Source organism: Ceratotherium simum, chromosome 34 (genome assembly GCF_057802395.1).
Source record: "Ceratotherium simum simum isolate JZ-2026a chromosome 34, ASM5780239v1, whole genome shotgun sequence".
NCBI lineage: Eukaryota > Metazoa > Chordata > Mammalia > Perissodactyla > Rhinocerotidae > Ceratotherium > Ceratotherium simum.
In genome coordinates, this window is record NC_141933.1 from 21424681 (window position 1) to 21444818 (window position 20138).

The 20138-nt window shown below is 60.4% G+C and overlaps 1 protein-coding gene across 7 annotated transcripts in view; it reads right to left on the reverse strand.

Moving 5' to 3' along the window:
- Positions 1-20138, reverse strand: part of DGKZ (diacylglycerol kinase zeta) — a 41856-nt gene that overhangs the window by 1007 nt on the left and 20711 nt on the right. For 2 of the 7 annotated variants that reach the window (XM_004436905.3, XM_014792532.2), the window contains exons 2-30: positions 11066-11174; positions 10653-10748; positions 10245-10319; positions 8995-9051; positions 8523-8591; positions 7623-7694; positions 7401-7517; positions 7229-7300; positions 6850-6945; positions 6518-6600; positions 6356-6416; positions 6152-6265; positions 5915-6055; positions 5277-5355; positions 5054-5109; positions 4839-4901; positions 4659-4732; positions 4460-4571; positions 3825-4024; positions 3556-3656; positions 3392-3471; positions 3237-3306; positions 3054-3094; positions 2312-2451; positions 1383-1414; positions 1115-1158; positions 517-637; positions 393-426; positions 56-155 (exon numbers count right to left, since the gene is read on the reverse strand). In XM_004436905.3, the coding sequence (XP_004436962.1) occupies positions 56-155; positions 393-426; positions 517-637; positions 1115-1158; positions 1383-1414; positions 2312-2451; positions 3054-3094; positions 3237-3306; positions 3392-3471; positions 3556-3656; positions 3825-4024; positions 4460-4571; positions 4659-4732; positions 4839-4901; positions 5054-5109; positions 5277-5355; positions 5915-6055; positions 6152-6265; positions 6356-6416; positions 6518-6600; positions 6850-6945; positions 7229-7300; positions 7401-7517; positions 7623-7694; positions 8523-8591; positions 8995-9051; positions 10245-10319; positions 10653-10748; positions 11066-11174 (2509 nt within the window). Of the gene's footprint in view, positions 1-55; positions 156-392; positions 427-516; positions 638-1114; positions 1159-1382; positions 1415-2311; positions 2452-3053; positions 3095-3236; positions 3307-3391; positions 3472-3555; positions 3657-3824; positions 4025-4459; positions 4572-4658; positions 4733-4838; positions 4902-5053; positions 5110-5276; positions 5356-5914; positions 6056-6151; positions 6266-6355; positions 6417-6517; positions 6601-6849; positions 6946-7228; positions 7301-7400; positions 7518-7622; positions 7695-8522; positions 8592-8994; positions 9052-10244; positions 10323-10652; positions 10749-11065; positions 11175-11520; positions 13236-20138 lie in introns of those variants that run through there. The other 5 variants (XM_014792531.2, XM_004436908.3, XM_087423042.1 and 2 more) reach the window with 4 other exon arrangements.

Genomic DNA, 20138 nt, shown 5'->3' on the forward strand with positions numbered 1-20138 from the left:
AAGAGGGTTGGTTTGTGCCTGCGTGGACTCCTGCCAGCCCTGCTGGGCTGCTCACCTGCTGGTCTGTCTTCATGAGAGAGGCCCCGGCCTCCACGATGTAGTGGCAGATGGTGCGCTGGCCCAGAGCTGCCGCCTGGTGCAGACAGGTCTCCCCACTGGGGGCACAGGGACTGGCTGTGGACCCCATCCAGTCCTCTGGGCCCTCCTGTGTCTCCCGAGGGCCATCAGAAAGGGCAGGAAGTTTGGGGCCCTGGGGCAAGGGGGGTGGCCCAGAGGAGAACAGATGTAGCCAGGAAGGGTCTATAGGCTCTCACAGGACCAAATAGAAGGGGCTAGATGAAGACACGGTGGTTTCCAGGGTAACCAGGGTCCCGCACTGCCCAGATACTCACTTTTCCTCCACAGCATCAAGGATTTCTGGGGGTGCTGCAGGAGAGGGGAGCGGGAGGTCAGAGAGGCCCGGCAGCCCCTCCTCCCACCTCAGGCCCGCCCGGGGGGCCCCGTGGCACGGCTCACCGTGGTCCAGCAGGTAGCGGACCACTTCCTTGCTGCCCGTGCTGACCGCGTGGTGCAGGAGCGTGCGGCTCCGCTCGTCCCGGTGCATGAGGTCGCCCCCGGCTCGGTGCAGCTCCTGGAGCTGAGGGCAGGAGGCAGGGCAAGGCTGGGGCTCCTCAGGGCCACCTCCTTCCAGCCACAGAAATGCCCCAACTCACAGGGGCCACAGGCCTGACACTAGAGTGCTCACACACACTGCTCCCTGGGGGCCTCTGGGAGTCTTTCTGGAGTGCAGAGAGAGAATGGGCTTCTCTCACCCCAGATGCCCATGGACTCCCTGGAGCACTGATAACCAAGCCTGGAACCTGCAGTCCCTCTGACTCCCTCCTTTCTGAGCACTGGGGACAGACTGAGCTAGGAAGCCCCTATGAAGGGACACCAATTGTGGGCTGGACAGGGGCAAGGTGCAATAGGACAGTCACCATGGAGACCCCACAGAGGGCCAGACGAGGACAGATGCCAGCGCCTGAACAGGTCAGCTCTTGGCCCAACCCAGAGGCCCCATCCCGGGGCCTGAAGGGCTGTCCAGGGGGAGCAGCCTGGCCCCTGGCGCCAGTACCTTACAGAAGTCGTTCCTCTTGGTGGCCTCAATCAGCTCTTCACCTGCACAGAACACCTGCCCGTTACCCTGGAGGCCTGGCGTGTGGAGGGGCATGACCATTCTCATGATGCACTATCGTGTGCCAAGGGCTGGGCTCGTGGTATATGTGACCACGTGGACCTCACAGTCACATTTGTGTGGGGCTGTGTATGCGCTCACCCTGCCCCACCGAGCCTCCATCGGAGGACCAGGGAGAAGGGAGGGGCCCTGCAGGGAGAGGCCTCACCTTTAGGGGGCGCAGCATCCCCTGGCAGTGACCTGCAAACAGAGTAGGCGAGATGTGACAGGGCTGCAGCACAGGCCAGCTTGTCGCCCTCCCCGGCCCCAACCGGGGGCACCCTTCGTTCTTTCAACAGTTTATTGAGTGCCTCCCACACAGCGTGCTGTTCCAGGCCCTGGCCATACAGCATGAGCACAGAGACGCAGGGAGAACTCGCCCTCGCGGAGCTTACATTCTAGTTGGGGACAAACAAGTCAACACATAAATGAGGTATTCTGAGAGAGCAGAGGTGCCATGGAGAGGACAAGGCAGGGTAGTGTAACGAGCAGCCACTTCAGGTGGGGCTCCCGGGAGTTCTCTGAGGAGGGAGCCCGGGAGCGGAGGTCTGAATGGAGGGGGCAGCTCTGTGGAGAACGGGGAAGAGGGTTTGAGGCAGCAAGGACAAGTACAGAGGGGGGCAGACTTGAGGTCCCAAGGGACCCAGAGGCGAGTGGGGTGGACTGTGGTGATGGGGGCGGCGCTGGTGAGGTCAGAGACAGCCAGGCTCAGGCTGCGTGATGAAAGACCTGAAATGAGCAGTGACATGGGGAGGGTACACGACAGCAGGGTGCTGGCAGAGAAGATTCTAGGCTGGGGAGTAGGAGAGCAGGAAGCCAGGGGTGCTGTGGATTGGATGGGTGGTGTGCTCAGATGCTGGGGGAGAGCACAGGACTTGTGGAAGGAAGGGTTAGAGCTGGGGCGAGGTGTGGGGGGAGAAGTCAGGGAGGGAGCCCAGGTCTTTGGCCAGCGGCAGATGGGTGGAGACGCCCCTTTCACGGGGGCAGAGGGCTTTGGCCGGTTGGGTTTGCTGCCAGTGAGTGGGGGGGTGGGGGGACTGGGCAGGGGCTGAAGAATGGAACACAAGAGCCAGGGACCGGAGGAGACTGGGGACTCACCGGGGCGTGGGTGAGCAGGGTGAGGTGGGGAGAGGGGAAGTGGGTGTTGGGAGGTCAGGCCGGGCTGATGCCCCCAGCAGCTCTGGGTCCAGGATGTAAATCTCGTCCTGTGCGATCTCGGTCACGTAGTTGAGGTGTTCCTGTGTGTGGGGAGGTCAGGGCCGAGGGTCAGGGCCGAGGCTCATGGCCTTCCAGGTAGCTGACGGTGGGGGTGAAGGGGCAGCCAGGCCGGCAGACGCTCTGCTGTGAGCGCGAACACCGACGGGAGGCAGCCAGGTGAGCGGCCCTGCCAGTCCCTCTTCCCCTCACCTCTCCATTCACCTCCTCTCCTTCCTGCCACCCAAGCCCAGCCCCCTGACCTCTATGTTCTGGGCCCACCAGCTTGCCAGCCCTTGCCCACCACTAAGCCTTCCCCCAGGTGACCTGGCCCCTGGCCAGAAGTGCCTTTCAGTCTGTGTCTCCCTGGGTGGCACCTGTGCTTGGAGGCCCTCCCACCCAGCCAGCCATCCTTTTCTGGGTAGGCCAGCTCCCTTTTCCTGTCAGCACCATCCCTGTGCATCCCAGCCTGGAGGGCAGGGCCACGCCCCATCCATGCACATGGACAAGTGTGGACACACTACAGACGATGAGGACAGGGTGAGCCCTTCTGCGGAAGGGCGGGCAGCCGAGGAAGGCTTCCCAGGAGAGGGACAGCGGGTGCCCCAGAACCAGCTGAGGATGGAACAGGACGGCAGCTGCTCACCTGGGCCCGGTCGATCCTGTAGAAGCGGCTGGCAGTGGTGGCTGCGGGCAGACAGTTAGTTGGCCGAGGATGAAGGAGCCCTTGTCCAGGCCCAGGGTTTCTGCTGCCCCAACCCAGGATCCCGTAGGGAGGGGGCAGGACACAGCCCGGGACTGCCAGGAGCCGGCCCTCAGGGCCACTCACCGTCGAGGAAGCACCACTTAGGGGACAGTTTCTGGCACGTCGGGGATTTGGCTCCAGCACCTTCGGGCTCCTGTGGAGAGAAGCAGAGGCCAGGGCTGGGAGAGAACAGCCCGAGCAGTGGCACAGCACAGGGCAGGCTCCCGGCCCCACCTCACCTGCTGGAGCCTCTCGATGTGCGCGCGGCAAAGCTCCAGGTCGCTGTCTCCTGGGACGACCACAGTGCCCAGTGGCACAGCTGGAGGACAGAGTGGGCCGTCAGCGCCGGCTGTATCCCACTGCCCTGCCCTCAGCGCTCCCCCCAGCCCTCCCTGCCACTCACAGGCCTCCTTGAGCTGCTCCTTGTCGTAATGCAGGGCCTCGTAGTCGTGCATGCTGACTCTGCTCACCTGGATCTGCAGCTGCTCGGGCACCGGCTGCTGGCTGAGGGAAGGGAGGACAACAGGGGCCTCGGCAAGGGCCCTGCCGGGCACCAAAGCAAGTGCCCCCCTACTGCTCCGGGGCAGAGGGACTGTTACCCCCTTTCCAGATGGGGAAACCAAGGCTCAGCAAGGGGCAGAGGGCTCAAGGCACGTGGAGGGGGGGACATACTCGCTATGCAGGGGCGCGGCGCTCCGCCGCTTGGCCTTCTGCACCATGGTGGCCTGGTTGCGCAGGGCGATGTGGATGCGTGAGGCTGCGAGTTTGCAGGGCTCGCCGTCCACCTGCACCGGGATGGCCTTGGACGTGGTGAGCAACACCTCACGGCACTGCGTCAGCCGCTCACCGTGCCCGCCCACCTGCAGCGCTGCCTGTGGGTGCAGAAGGCTCGGGTCAGGGGCCAGGGTGGGGGTGGTGGGACCCCAGTCAGAGGGGGAAAGGAGGGCGAGACCCCAGTCAGGGAGGAGAGGGAGGGCGAGACCCCAGTCAGAGAGGGGAGGGAGGGCGAGACCCCAGTCAGAGAGGGGAGGGAGGGCGAGACCCCAGTCAGAGCGGGGTGGGAAGGTGAGATCCAGACAGATGCAGTGAGGTGATTCCCAGTCAGAGGGGGTGGATGAAAGTGTTCTCCCAGACAGAGGTTGAAAATCACTCACGTCAGAGAGAGAAGGAGACAGTGAGCCCCCAGCCAGAGAAGGGAAGCTTGGTGACCCCCCTTCCACCTTGGGGCCAGCTACTGGGCACTGTGGGGACAGGGCAGGGTCGAAGCAGAGCCAGGGCTCCAGGCAGGCCGCATGCCAGCCACTCACCAGGGACGTCATGGTGAAGCCAATGACCTCGAGGTAGCCATCATCGTGCCGCTGCGGCTCGAAGTCGTGGTGCTCCCCAGGGTGGCCCCAGGGCATGGTGCCCGCACAGTACCTAGAGGGAGGGCAACAGGGCGGGCTTCCGAGGACGGTCCTTCAGGATGGAGACAGCAGGGCCCACACAGTGCCCTCCCCTCCTCACCTGGGGATGTTCAGGAAAACAATGCACTGGGGTTTCAGGTCCTGAATCTTAGGGGTCAGGTCAGTTCCGTCACACTGGAGGCAGGACAGGGGTGGGTGTTGGGGGCAGACGAGCCGGCCGAGGCAGTCTGCTTCCCAGCTGGGCCGCCCACTCTGCCTGCCGGCTTGGCCCCATGCTCACCACCACCCGGATGTGCTTGGCCAAGTCCTTGGAGCTGCCCATCAGGAAGTCGGAGAAGGCTGTCTGTGGGAGACAGAGGGCGTCACCATCTGGTGACAGGGGCCTTTCCTCACCGCTGCCCTGCAGGCGCCCTGTGGCCTGGCAGACACAGGTGGGCACGGGTGGCAGAACAGGCGTGCGTGGGGGGGGGCGCTGCTGGCAGACCCCAGACTCACCCCGGCATAGAACATCTTGTTCCGAAAGCGGCTGTTGAATTTCTCTGGGTTGGCCTCTGGTTAGCGACAAGAAATGGGGGACAGTCAGTCATTCCGAGCCTGCTGGGGCTTCCCAGGCGTGGTGGGGAGGAGGGCTGGGAATGAGTGCCTTTTACTGGTAAGGCAAGGTCCTGTATCCCTCCCTCCCCAGCCTCCCAAGGCCCCTCAGCATGAGGCTGCCAACCTCGAGACTCGTGAAACTCCAGGGTGACGTGGGCGTCAAAGCCCAGGCTGAAGTAGTTGTTGAAGACGTCCAGGGGCAGCTGGAAAAGGTCAAGGGGCCGGCATGAGGGCTGGGCCTCCAGGGGCCACCTCGCTTGCTTGGCCTGTGCATTTCCAGAGGCCTTTCCACACCGTTAACAGGATCCCCCAGAAAGCTCTTCCCCCAGCCTGCCTGCCTGCCTCAGGCTCTGCCCCCTCAGCTCCCGCAAGGCTCCTGAGTGCCCTGCACACAGGGGCAGCCCTCGCTCGGCTGGCACTCTTCCCTGGCTTTCCTTCCCCGACATGCCCTATTCTGTGGGAGCTCCATGAGACCGGGGACTGTGTGTTGTTCGCTGCTTAGAACGGGGCCTGGCAGGTACTAGGTACTTGGTAAATATGTGCCGAGTAGCTTAATAACAACTATCTTGTGAGGTGAGGACCATTATTCCCTCCGTGTGGATGAAGAAGCCAAGTCTGGAGAAATAAAGAGACTCGCCCAAGGTCCCAGAACCAGCAAGTGGGAAAGTGGGGCCCAGCCCAGGTCTCCTGGGAACACCAGACACCGAGGTGTGGAGGGCCCTCTCACCCCCCACAGCCCTACTCCGGCCCTGGCTGACCCACCCGGTCGGTGGCGCCCTCGTCACGCTCCTCAGGCCCCGCCTCGGGGTTGGGCTCGGCATGGAGGTCCCAGCGGTCCAGTTGCACCACGTTGCCCTCCTCTACGTGGGAAAGGATCTTGGACACTGGCTCGTCTGTGTAGCCCTGATGGGAGGAAGCAGGAACTGAGCTCCCCCTGGGGACAGGCCACCCCCACCGCACGGCCCGCTCCCGGCTCCCCTTCCTCCTGTGGGCTCTTACCCCGCCCCAGTTGAGGGTACGGGCCAGGTCGTTGCCAGTGCCCAGAGGCAGGATGGCAACAGGCGGTGGCGGTTTTAGGCGCAGCTGGTCCAGGGTGGAGAGGATCCAGCCGACCTGGAGGGAGCAGAGCAGGAGAGGCCACGTCAGGCCAGCGGGGCCCAGGTTCAGGCCCAGGCTCGGGCCGGGAGAGGGAGGAGAACTCACCGTGCCGTCGCCCCCGCACGCCAGGATCCGCAGGTTGTGGACCTTGCGGTACATCTCCAGCCTGGGGTCAGAAGACAGGAACGGGGTCAGGGTATGTGTGCCATACCCCCAGTGCCAGGCAAGCCCCGCCACTGTCCCCACAGAGCCTTGACAAGTACTTACGCCTCCCTGGGCCCTCCCTGGCTCAGGTCAAAGACTTGTCGGGGATTGAGATACCAGAGGAAAGACTGGATGATCTTAGCGCCCTGTGGGGGACCAGGAGCCATGAGGGACAGGGAGGAGGCAGTCAGGGGTGGCGGGCTGAGGAGGAGAAGCGCAGGGAGAAGGAGATGGCTGTGGAGTGTGGGGTGGAGACGGGATCAGATTTTCTCAGGACCCCTGGGAAAGAGGGATGGGGCAGAAGCCTGCAGTGGAACCTGGGAACAGTTGCTGGACGGGGCGTAACCCCACCCTTCCCCCAAGGCTCTCAGTGGAGAGGGGGAGGCCATGCGTACCTGGTTGCCCCCACTCTTGGGGTTCACAAACACCAGCAGGGGCTTCATGAGGGGGGACGGGGTGGGCCTGATGATGAAGGGTCTCCAGCGGCCCTCCTTGGAGACACAGAGAGGGTGTAAGGCTCTTTCTTGTCCTGGTGGACCCCACCCCCATCCTCAGTGGTGCCCCCTCATGTACCACTTCCGGGTCAGACCTTACTATGGGCCTGGCCATAGAGAGGCAATTCAGATCTGATCTCCCACCCGCCTCAGGGCCCCAGAGCCCAAACTGACCCACGGAAGGCTGAGCCAGCAGCCTGGGCCCAGCAGGCTCAGTATTCTGAGACACAGGCCCATCACTCCTGCCCCCTCCAGCTGCCCGCCAGGCCCCAGGTCTAACCTCGGGCCCTTTCTTGCTGGATTTCCTCTTGAAGGACGCTCTCTTTTTCTTCTTGCTTGCCTTGAGGGTATTCTGCAAGGGAAGCAGGGGCATTGGTGACAAGCTGGGTGGGCTGGGGTGGCTGGCAGACCCCAAGTGGGTGTGGGGTGTCAAGGGTGCAGGCAGGACTCACCTGGGGCCTGCGGGCCCGGAGGATCCAGGTGGGCGGGATGACCACAGCAGCGTGGACGCCCAGGGAGCACGGCTCCTCGATCTGCTGCAGCATGAAGCAGGACACCTTGCTGTGGTACTGGAGGAAGGGGGGTGCAGCTGAGCAGGGCCGAGCTGAGACCCGGGGACCCCAGCGCAGCACGGGGGGCAGGGGCAGGGCGGGGGCAGGGCGAGCACCACTCACTGCTTGCTTGCACCAGGAGCAACTGATGGCCACAATCTCCTTGCTGTGGAAGGCGAACTTCTGCTGGAAGCCCTAGGGTGGACACGGTAGCTGGGGCACCAGGAGCCGGACCAGAGCAGCCGACCAGCCCTTCTTCTGTGCCAACCTCTGTCCACCCAGGGAGACTGACCACAACTATACGATAAGCCCCTGGAGCAGGGAGGCTTAGCCAGGGGCCCAGACTCTTTGAAGCTGATTGCAAAGTGTGGGGTGTGCATGTGCGATCTGCTAGAGACGGTCTACAGCGAACTCCTGCCTGCCTCAGACCCCCTCAAAGGCCCCCCGAGCACTCTCAGAGTGCTTTATCCATCTTCACAGTGCCTGTCACGTCCATTCCTTGTTCATTCCACAAACACATACTGAGGGCCCACTACGTGTCCACTCTGTGCTGGGCACTGAGGCTAAATGGAGGAAAGAGTGACAGCCCCAATACCTCTCAGAGCCTACGCTTACTGAGGACAGACACAAGAAGCAAACACAAATAACTGAACAAAACCACTGCAGACTGTGCTCAGGAACACGGCCTGCAGAGCCCGCCTTCGAGCCACGCCCTCCTCCAGGAGGGCAGGAACCCTCTGCCCAGCTCGCTGCTCGCACCCAACAGGCGCTCAACAAACATCTGGGAGTTAACGGAGGAGTACATCTGTATGATCTCAGAGGGCTCATTCATGACCTCAAAGCGATCTCGACACGCTCCCTGCTCTCCTGCTCAGCTCGGAGACCGGGGTGTTTGAGAACTGACTGGGCGCTGCAGCCAGGCTGAGAGTGAGCCTGGGACTCTGCACTCTGGGGACACAGTGAGGGACAGGCCACACTGGACACACAGCATGGGGCCCGGGTCCAGTGGGCAGGCCCCCTTACCTTCCCACAGTGCCGACACTTGCCATCCTGGCGTCGCCTGTGCACCCAGTGGTGCCGCACGAAGGTTGGCTGGGGGAGGGGGAGAGAAGTATCATGGGAGGGAGGGAGGGGTGGGGGGACCAGCCCTGAGCATGGCCTGCACCCCTCAATCTATCCATGATGGGGGTGGAGGCTGCAGGAAGCTCTCTGCAGTCCTGTGCATGAGGTGAGAAGGGGCTGCAGACTTCTCTCTGTGGCCCTGAGCAGGGCTACGGCTCAGAGGGGGACAGAGAGGCATGCGGTCCCCACCCCTTGCAGGCAGGGCCAGCCAGGCTTCCCCTTTGAGACCTTCTGAGAGCCTCATCCCTTGCACCTTCCTGGGCCCCAAGGCAGCCTAGAAGGAGTGCCCCCTGGTGGCACTCTGGAGACACTGCCGAGAGGTCCCCTCAGGAAACCTGGGGCCTCCTTGCCCCTAACCACCCTGGGCACTTACCTCCCGGACATTCCTGGAGCCTGATTCACGGAAGGACGGCTTACAGCGGAAATTGATCTGTGAAACATTGCAAGACCACCAAGACGTCAGAACTTCCCTTCAGGGTCAGGCACATGGCCACCCGCTGTAGGACAGGGTCAGTCAGAGTCATCCTCACAAGGTAGGGATAGCCCCAGATCATCCAGGGAGCCCTCAGAACATGAGACACCTCCTCTCAGAAGCCCTCATGCATCCCTGTCTCCTCTCCATCAGCCAGAAGGAATCCTTCCTTCCTCTGCCCAGTATCCTGGCATGGGGAGAGACTAGGGGTTTCTGTCCATCTCCCCACTAGAACAGCACCTCCATTACTCCTCCTGTATCTTCCCTTGACCTCCAGCACTCCCAACCCAGGCACAAGCCGGCAGCCCGGTCCTTGCTGGCAGACCTATGCTGACTGGTCCCTGGAGACCTTGAGCTAATTCGTGGAACCCTGGTTTGATTTTCTTCTTAGCAGGGGCGGGTCTGTAATGCCTGGGCCTGCATTTGTTTCTCTTTTCCTAACTGTCCCTGCTTCGGCCTTAGCACAGGTGTAGGGAAGCCTCACTCTGTGAGTCAGGGGCTAAGGATGAAGCCCACGTTAGCCTTGTTCACGCCATTCCCAGTCCGACAGGCTTTCCCGTACGCTGGTCTGCATCTCTGCTGCCTGGGGAGCCCTGAGTGGCCACGGCAGCCTTCCCACCCTCTGCCTGGACCCGCCCGCCCAGCATTCCTGCTACCTCCCTCTAGAAGCACGGGGCCCAGACACGCCCCTAGCTGCAGACACACTGTGGACGTGGTCCTTGGGGAAAGGTCTCTATGGTGGCAGCGTGTAGGGGACAGAACCAGGCTTTGGGGCTACACAGGACCAGCTAGCTGCAGCTGAGTTATCAAGCTTCGGCGAGGCAACGGCCCCTTCGTAGTTTTGATACTGATGAAAGGTGTCATGGCCATCATTCATTAATTCATCCCGCTGAGTAACAGTCAATGAGCTGCGCTCTGTGCCAGGCTTGTTCCAGGCAGTGAGGATACAGCAGCTAATAAACGGGGAGCCAGGATTCAACGTAGGTATTTTGGCTCCAAGGTCCCTGGCTCTTCACCACCACGCATGCTGTGGCACCCCTAGCAGGTGATGTTTGTGGAACGTGAATACGCGTGTGCAGGCACACGTGTGTGCTGAGAGGGCTTCAGCAGCCGGAGGGGCGGGGCGGGAAAGGCCAAGCAACCACACTCACCTTCTCCAGCTGTGCGATGCAGGGGGTATGCACCACGATCTTGCAGGCTGCACACTTTCTCCGGGACACCGACTTCTGCTGCACCAAAGAGCGAGGGGGCCCTTGAGGCACCAGGTGGCTCCGTCCAGGATGCTACTCCAGGGCAGGCCAAGGAATCCTCACATCTGCCCCAGCACAGCAGCCCTCCGTGTGCCCCAGGAACCCCCACTCTTGGTTCCTGGCGTTGGGACACAGCTCCCATTCCTCTTGCCATCCTCGGGCAGCCCACAGCAGGGGTGCTCAGGTGAGAGCCTTGTTCTCACCTTCCCCTGGAAGGACTGCAGGTGTCCAGCCAGCAGGGGTTGGCCTAGAGGCATCTAGACCCTGCTCCACCACCAGGGGGCAGCGTGCCGCACACAGTGCACTCACCAGCATCTTAGCTACACAGTACTGCTCCCCAACATAGCAGAAGTCCCCCGACACGTTGGTCTCGAACCAGATGTGCTCCCCATATGTTGCTGACTCCTAAACCATGGGACAAACATGCTCAGTGCATGCTTGCCGCCCAGCTCACCAGTCACCCCTGCCCTGCCCCACCAACCCTCTCTCTCCCAAGACAAACCTGCTCCAGCTGCCACAATTTACTTTACGCCACCCCGTTTTCCCCACTGTCCCTACTCTTTAAGGCTTGGCTCAAATGTGGCCACCCCAGGAGGTTTGCCCCCATCCCACAGGCCCACGCACTCCTCTCGCAGCTGCCCACAGTACCTCCACCCCCGACTGCTCCCAGAGCCCTGTGGGGGCTGGTACCCTTCTGCCCCTGTCGGCACCCAGCCACTCACGCTCCAGTCCACAGTGCTCCGGATCTGCCGCTCTGGCTCGCTGCACGGGGCCCCGGGAGTGGGAGGAGGGGGTGCCAGGTGCTGAAGGCCCGACTTGGTGATGGCTTTCCTACAGAAAAGGAGACAGCTGAGGCCAGCTGAGCACTTGGCAACTCTGCTTCCTTCCCCCCTCACCTGGGATCTCTGCCCTCACTGTGACCTCACTCCAAGGCCAAGGCAGGGACAGCAGTGGCGACGGTAGAGGACCCCCCACGGCAGCCCAAGACTCTGAGAGGACCCCTCTAGGAGACTCTGCCCTCCTCACGGCCCTTCTGGGGCGCGCTGGCTGCTGGGCACTGCCCGAAGCTATTGCAAAGCAGGGTGCCCTCAGGCCAGGCAGAGCCTCGAGGTCCTTGCTCCGCGGCAGCCCCCTTGGAGGCTGCACCACTCGCCCTGCCAGCCACAGCTATACCTACGCAAGCAGAGTGCTCCAGGCCTGGGGTCCAGCTGACTTGCGCCGTAGGGCTACCTGGCGCCTGCGGGAAAGTGGGCGCACACGGGCGGGCATCGCGGGGCTGGCTGGGGTGCCTGAGGCTCTTCGGCCCCCAGGGCCAGGGTGCTGGCCCAAAGGCCGCTGCTGGCTGAGGCGCCGGTAGTAACCGTGCAGGCCCCAGAGGGCAGAGTCGTACACCACGTCAGCAGGGAGCAGGTGGGAGGAGGCACGGCGCCGGCGCAGGCAGCGGGGCACGGGCAGCAGGGGATGGGCGCCCTGGTGTGCGGGTGGCCCTGGTCTCTCGGTGCCTGGCTGGGCCACACTCAACGCTGCAACTGTCACATCCTCCTCCTGGACACTCTCCCCCTCCTCCTCCTCCTCATTCATGCCCACGAGCCTGGCCAACAGCAGAGGTGTGCCCAGAAGCTGGGCCCCGACAGTGGCAGGCTGTGGGGTGGGCACCTCATCCACGATGAAGCGGGGGTTGCAGGCGGGGGGTGTGGTGCTGGAGCGCCGGCGCCTGGTGCCCCGGGACCCCATCCCGCAGCCCAGGAGGCAGCCCTGGAGCTGTGCGCTGGAGCGGCGCCGCTGTGCCAGCGAGGAGGAGGCCTGCCCGGCAGGGGAGCGGCGCCGGGCCTTGCCCGTGGGCAGCCCCACGCCGCTGGGCCGCCGCTGCCCCTCTCCAGGGCCTGGCGCCTTCCTCTGGAAGTGTCTCCTAAAGAAGGTCTCCATGGCAGGGGCAGGCGGGTGGCTGTTGGGCACAGAGACCGGGAGCATCAGGAGCTGGGCCAGGTCACGGCCCATCCTGTGCCCAGGAGCCCGGTCACAGCCTCTGCCCTTTGAGCAGAGAGGGGACACTTGGGAGGGTGGGGGACAACAGCCTCTGACCCCCATCAATGGGGTGTTTGAGGGTACAAGAGAATCCTCAGGGGAGCACAGATTTCCCGCTTTGGGAAGCACCGGCGCTCTCCTTGGTTACACCGCCAGGCTGCGCCAGGAGTAAGGGGTAGGAGGGGGCTTCCCCTATCCAGACACCACGATCCACAAAGCCCTGGCCTCTAAAGGACTTTGGCTCCCCTGCCTGAAGCTGATGGAAAAGAAAAGAAAAAGGAAGCTGGAATTCGGGAGGAGGCCTGGGTTCCAGTTTGGAGTTGGACTAGTTAGACTGAGGGCGAGAGCAAGGCTTTCCCCCTCGTTGGGATTTTGTTTTGCCACCAACATGGGGCAGGTTAGGTTTAGGTGTCTGTTCCTGGGACACGGCACAAACCAAGGCATACACAAGCCTCTCTGAAAAGAAACTCAGTCCTGATAAGACCCCCAGACTCTCTTGGCCCCAGTCTTGGGTCAGGCTGAGGGTCGCACGCGGAAATGGAGAGGGTCTCACATCTGACTCAGGGATCAAAGGACCCAGGGGAGGGGGCTGGCCTGGTTAAGTGCAGCACTCTGCTACTGGTGGCCCGGGTTCAGATCCCGGGCGCGCACCGACGCACTGCTTGTCCGGCCATGCTGAGGCGGCATCCCACATACAGCAACTAGAAGGATGTGTAACTATGACATACAACTATCTACTGGGGCTTTGGGGAGGAAAAGGTAAAAAAAAAAAAAAGGAGGAGGATTGGCAATAGATGTTAGCTCAGGGCCGGTCTTCCTCAGCAAAAAGAGGAGAATTGGTGTGGATGTTAGCTCAGGGCTGATCTTCCTCACAAAAAAAAAAAAAAAAAGGACCCAGGGGAGATGAGGCCCTCAGAGAACTGGAGAGCTGGCTGCACGGGAGAGAAGGCACCGCCGCCTTCACCCACGGGGACTTCCTATGGGAAGCAGCAAGAGGCCTGAGCTAAGAGAACAGCCTTCTGCATTCTGGGTGTGAGTGCGTGTCTGTATCTCTGAGGAGCTGACAGTAAGGACTTTTCTGGAACCAGACTGCTCTGTCTCACCCTTCTGAAGAGGCAGAGTACGGATGCCCCCACGTGTGATGATGGGTGACGTGAAAACCCACCCAGCTCTGCCACTGCGGGAGCCGGTGAACGGCACCTTGTCCTGGGGCCAAGGCAGAAGCTCCAACTCTCAAAATCCCAAACACTGAGCTGCCCGGAGCTCCCTCCTGCAGGGAGGTAGGACCTTTGGTGACCGTCCTTGCTCCAGCCATCCTCTGACCTGTTCTGAACACATGCTCCGCCTCCTTCGCCCGCTCACCTACTCCTGCAGCCCCTTTGTCACAGGCCGCTGGGACCACCTGCGCCCTCACCTCTCCCTAACGCTGGGGGAAGGGCAGGAAGCCAGGTATGCTTCAGGGGGCAATGCCCCCAGAGAGCCCAGGGATGCCTGTGTCCTGCCATCAGGTGCTCTCCTGGGCCCTGGCAGCCACAGGAGGGTCCATCACGGCCGTGGGACATCCGCCTGGGGCTGACAGGAGAAATACTTCTGCCTGCTGAGGGCCTGGCAGAGTCAGGCGTGGTGGGTGGGAGCCCTGGACAAACGGTGGGAGATGACGGACTTGAAGAGTCAGGCCTCGGCCACATGTCTGGTGCCTACTCCTCCCACCCACCCACCACACTCTTTGACTGGGTGGGTCTGGGCAGGCAGCATCAGGCCACAGCCCTGGATGGGTGCAGGGGTCCCCAGGGGGAGGTGGATGGGTGCCAAGGTGTCTGAGCTCCTGTGATCAGGGAGCAGTGGAGGCAGCTGTGCCTGGGGAGGCAGTGCCTGAGACTGCCTGGCTCCTGGGCCCTGCCTGTTACAGTCCTCCTCCCCTGCAGGTGACAGGGAGAGGGCAGGAGGCGAGCTCTGTGGGCAGAGAGCTCTTGGCGTCCTCCCAAAATCAGCATCATCACGGCTCACATTTACTGAGAGCTCGCATGTGTCAGGCCCGCTGCTGAGCCCCTTACAAACATGTACATCGTTTCATAAACCATAGCAAACCCAAAGAACAGGTACTGTGTCACGCGGCATTCCTGATGGGAAACAGGCACAAAGAGGTAACTTGCCCACAGTCCACAGCTAGTCAGTGTAGAGCCTAGGCTGGAACCCAAGTCTACCCGAAGGCAAAGCCTGCACCCCAGAGATGCGGAGGAGAGTAGGGTCTTCCCTTTTGGGCCACAAGGCTGGGACTAAAGTGGGATGGGGTAGGGAAGGGAACCATAGCAAGAACAACAATCGTCCCATTTACTGAACATCTACTGTGGGGCAGGCCCTGGGCTAAGCACTTCCATTCATCATCTCGTTTCATCCCCACCACAACCCTGTAGGCAGGAAGGACCAATGGCTCCATTATAGAGATGAGGAAACTGAGGCTTGAAGAGGTGCTGGAACATATTCAAGGTCACCCGGCTGGTCAGTGCCAGAGCCGGGACCCGAGCCCAGGTCTGCCCTGCACCCAGGAAGAGGAGCCTGAAGGCCCAGCTGCCCACTGCTGCCAGGGCACCAGCCTGCCAGCACTCCCCCGGGGTGTCAGCTTTCCCCACCCGTCTCGTCAGGCTGCCCTGTGACAGCTGCCCAGACTGGAGGAGATTAGTCAGCCGGACACAGCGCCTGATGCTAGTGTCACCCAGAAAACAAAAGGCCACAGTCAGTGGGGGAGGTGCTGAGGGTTGGGCCCTGCCTACTGCCCTGAACCCACACTGACGAGAGGTGCCAGGAGGAAGAGGTCACCTGCACACCTGCCTCACGACCCAGGGGCAGCTTACGGGTGCTCCACAGCGCTCTGGCCCACACCCTGCCGGGCAGCCCCAAATCCACGTCTATCCTGGAGTCTCCTTGGCTGCCCTATGGTGTAGTCACTCAAGTAGGGAGCAAGGCAGGCTAGGCCAGTTTTGTGTGCCCATGTGCAAAGCTGTCCCCTCACAGGCCTCAGTTTCCTTATTTGCTCAAGAGGGCTGTCAGACTGGCAGATTTGACATTTTATGACAAGCTCTCCTGCCAGGCACCCACGCCTCTACGCTCCCCCTGTCCCTTCACCCAGGCCCCATGCTTCCTGTTCCTCTGGTCTCCATAGAAACCTGTGTCCTCTGGTCAGCAATTGCCTGACTCCTGACTTCCTATCTCTGCTGAGCCTTCTCCTGGGTCTGGTCGGAAGCCCAGCCTAGCTTCCGGCCTGTCCCAGCCTTCCCTCTGCCTGGGCCTGGAGCCTTTTCCCACAGCACAGCTCAGAGCAGCAGCTTCTTCTCACCTCCCGCTCTGTCACTTTCAACACACCACACAGTATGTGTAAAGGTCACTGGAGGAGGCCCCACAGGGTTCTGACACCAAGAGCAGAGCAAAACGGCTATCCCTCAGCCTCCCGGTGGGAGGCCTGGGGGAAGCCTGTCACACCCAAAGGGGACAGGATGGGAAAGCACTCAGGGGCCCCATCAACCTCCAGCTGGCTGTTGGGGGCTGGGGAGGACGAAAGGTGGTCCAGGAGAGACATGCGCAGTGGTGTCTGGCCACGCTGTCTTGAGGAGCGGCAGCAAGCAGGGCTGCGGGCAGCCGAGCTAAGGCACCTGCCAGTGGGGGTCAGCAGGTATGAGTGCCCCAGCGAGAAAGGACGGGACACGTCACCTCCTGGCCCAGACCATCTCACCCCCTATGTTAGCTGCAAGTGGAAAAGCCCAAAGGCTTTGGAACCCTGCATCTGCCATTGCTTTCCTGGGCTGATCAACTAACCTTTCCGAGTCTCAGTATTCTCACCTGCAGAAGGGGGATGATACCACTAGTTCAGAAGGCTGGCATAGGGATGTTCTGATGAGATGATGGGATAAAGTACCTGAGGATATGACACCCGGCAGAGAGTAGGGGCCTACACCCACAGCAGACACCAGGGCATGTGGATCATGCCACCTCCTGGGCTTGTCTCTGCCCATGGCAGGGTGGGAACCCAGAAAGGGAAGCAGGAGTACCCAGGGTGGCCACCACCCACCCATGAGGAACAGAGCCTGGCAGCCAAGCCACCTGGTGTCTGCTCAGCTGTGAGGCATGCCCTCTGCCCCTGGTCCCAGGCCCGGCCCCCAGGAACTCCCCTGCCTCCAGAGGTGCCCGCACAGGACACCCTGTGGGATTCCGCTCGAGTGCCTGTTCCACGCTGCGGGCAGAGCCCCACACGCCCATCTCCTGAGTGCAGGCTGGGAATGGTGAACGGCGGCCCCTCTTCCAGCAGCCCCACAGCAAGGGCCTGGAGCTGCCTCCCCAGGGGGCGGCTGGGCAGAAGCCACCTCTGGCTGCTCTGCTCCCACAGCCCCCAAGTAGGAGGGAAGGTGGCGGGGACTGGCGAGGCAGGGTCCCAGACTCCCCAAGGTCTCTACTCACCAAGGGGATCCTGCCAAAAAACAAAATGAAACAAAAATGCACAGCGGGGAGCAGGTGGGCCAGGGCTGCGCAGTAAAGTTGAGCAGGCCAGTAGTGTTTACCTCCATAGGGCCTGCCCGGCTCCTGGGCTGGGCGGCGGGAGCTCCACCTTCCCTGTCTCTGTCCCCTTCCATCAGCTTCAGAAGCCTCATCTAGGGATGGCAGTGCCTGGGCCCACCCTGATCCACCCCTCCCCAGACCCACCCGGAGAGACAGAGGAGGCAGGAAGCAGAAGACAAAGAAGGGTTGCGGGGAGCCCCCTTTGACCTGATCTGGAAGGCAGGGTGGCAGGCAGGAGGTGGGCAGGCGGGTGGGGGCCGGGGTCCCCGTGGGCGGGCGAGCCCCGGCTCTGGCTCCAGCTCCAGGCTGCTGGCCTCTGGCTCAGCAAGTCCTAGTTTGGAGAGCGAGCGGCTGTGGCTGCTCCTCTGCCCCCTCCCCCTCACCACCCTCCTCCCCCCAGCCTGAGACAGCCGTTATGAAAATAACCCGATTGGTAACCGACTGCACTTCCTCTCCCAGCAGTGGCTCCAGGCTCTGCAGCGAGCGCAGGCAGAGGGTGGGTGGGCGGGCACACACTCGTGCAAGAGTCTTGCCTCCTGGATTCTCTCCCCAAAGTTCCCAGAGCCAGGCTGAGTGACAGACAGCCCAGTGACCTCCCCTCCACCTGGCACCGGTTTCAGCGCAGCCCCTGACTCAGCTCCGGGAGGTTGGGGGTGTGGGGGGAGGTCTGGGGAGGGAGAAGTTGGGGTCAGGCCCGAAGTGGAGCTGGCCACTTAACGCCCTCTCCTACCCACAGGACAGGTCTTCTTGGGTCTGGGAAAAGCGTCTGAGACAGCTGAACAGTGGCTCCAGACAAAAGAACCACAAAAATAAATATCTGTCAAGTGTCTCACAACTTACAGAGCACTTTTTCACAAGCATATCAGATAGGAGGCCTATAATTCCCCCGCTCTGGTGCATTACGGTAACTGACAGGGCACCTGAGGCCCGTGGAGGCCTGTGACTGTCCACAGCTCAGAAGTGGCTGAGCTGGGACTCCCGATCCCGGGTCTCCTGGCCCCGCCAAAGGGGCCTGTTGCAGCTGCCCTGGCTCGTGTCCAGATGAGGCCGGCGTGGCACGCCCATCCTGCACAGAATGCACTCCTAGCTCCCCAGGGTCTAGGGTGGCAGCTGTCAAACTTCCTGGTCCCACGACTCCTTCACACTCTTAAAAATTACTAAAGATCCAAAAAAGGTTTTGTTTATGGGGGTTATAGCTATTAATATTTACCATAGTAGAAATTAAAACTGAGAAGTGTTTAAATTATTAATTCCTTTAAAAACAATAAACCCATGACACATTAAGAAAAATAACATACTTTTAGGAAAAATAAACTATTTTCTAAAACAAAAAAATTAGCGAGAAGAGTGGCATTTAAAAAAATTTTTGCAAATCTCTTTGATGTCTGGCTTAATAGAAGACAGCTGGATTCTCATATCTGCCTCTGCAGCCAATCTGTTGTGATATGCTGTTTCGGCTGACGTGTACGAAGAAAACGCTACCTCACAGTGACATGCAGTTAGAAAAGGAAGGAGTATTTTAATAGCCTTTTCAGGCAATTATGGATATTCTTCTTTGCAACTACACTAAAATACAATGAGTGGTAGTTTCTTTTTTTTTTTTTTAAGATTTTATTTATTTATTTTATTTCCCCCCAAAGCCCCAGTACATAGTTGTATGTCATAGCTGCACATCCTTCTAGTTGCTGTATGTGGGACGCGGCCTCAGCATGGCCGGAGAAGCGGTGCGTGGGTGCGCGCCCGGGATCCGACCCCGGGCCGCCAGCAGCAGAGCGCGCGCACTTAACCGCTAAGCCATGGGGCCGGCCCAATGAGTGGTAGTTTCTTAAAGGCTATGTGGAATGTGAAGCCCTATAAATGAACTTTTCACTGGTTTATCTTGCATTTTGAATTTTGTAACATCAAGCATCGGTCATTGGAAAATATCGGTTTAGTGAGTTATGCAGATCTTCCAAATGTTGACACATTTCACGATGCAATATCAAAAAATCACACTTGCTAACATACTCCTGATCTCACCAGAAAAGTCTTTAAGTCCTGGGAAGCTGTCAGGCTCCAGGGGGTGGATCCAAGGTTTCCAAAATTCTAATTTTCACTCAAAAGCTCAAATTTTACCATTAGCAACCAACAGTGATACTGTTTTTGAAGTGACAAGCTCACTTCATTCATTTTTGAGAAAATGTCTGCCAAAAACCCAAGTCAGGAGAGTTTTGTCTGTCGGGTGTCCTTTCAAGTTAAGATGGGGTTCCTTAAGAAAGTCACTGGTACTGCTTGCTATTCAGTCGCAAAAGACAACCATCGTGGGTCGGTTTGCAGCAAAAGTGCCTTATGTACATTTCACATTTCTTCACACAGAGTATTTAAAAAGACGGATACTCAAGGATCTAGGCTTTATGAAATTAATAGTTTTTACTGCATTTTCTGTTGTTGCTATGAGTGTGGGGTGAAGGATACAATGGCTACCGGTTTATGTTGGGGCCGCCGCCTTGACCTGTGCAAAGGTTGCAGTCTTACCCCCCATTGCTTCTGCACCATCTATGAACACAGTGAAAAGCACAGCTCTGAAAGCATTATTATGAGAATAGTTGGCCTCACCAATCCCCTGAAAGGGTCTAGGGCACCCCCAGGACCAGACTTTGGGAACTACTGATTCACAATGAAGTCCAAATCCTCCAGCCTGAAAAATGTGGCTTCTGCATGTGGCTCTCCGACGCCTCGACACAAACCCTCGGTTCTAACCAAGCCAACCTGTTCTCTGCCCCCCGATCTGGCTGTGCCTAAGCTCACTGCTGTGTCCTTGCACATGGCAAACCTTCTGCCTGGAATACTGGCCTCCTTCCCCACCTCATATCAGAATCCCACCTGCGCATAGCTGCCCCAGCCAAGAATACATCACTCCCACTGATACCTCCCCACCATCCACTTGGCTCCTCTACCACTGGACCCCTGCAAGTCCTGATTCTTTCAAGTCCATATGCCTCGTCCCTCCCACCCACCAGACCACAAGCTCCTGGGGGGCCAGGGACCAGGTCTAGTGCATCTGGGTGTGCGCAGCACGGCGCCTGGCACTGAGTCCAGTGTTTACTGCTGATCAGCTCAGGAGGAAGGAACAGGGAATTCCATGGGGAGGGGGCCGGAGCCATAAGGGGAGAGAAGGGCTCCTTCTACCTCGAGTACTGCACCCGACGGCTGACCACAGGGCCCAGGCTGGCCCAGGCCAGT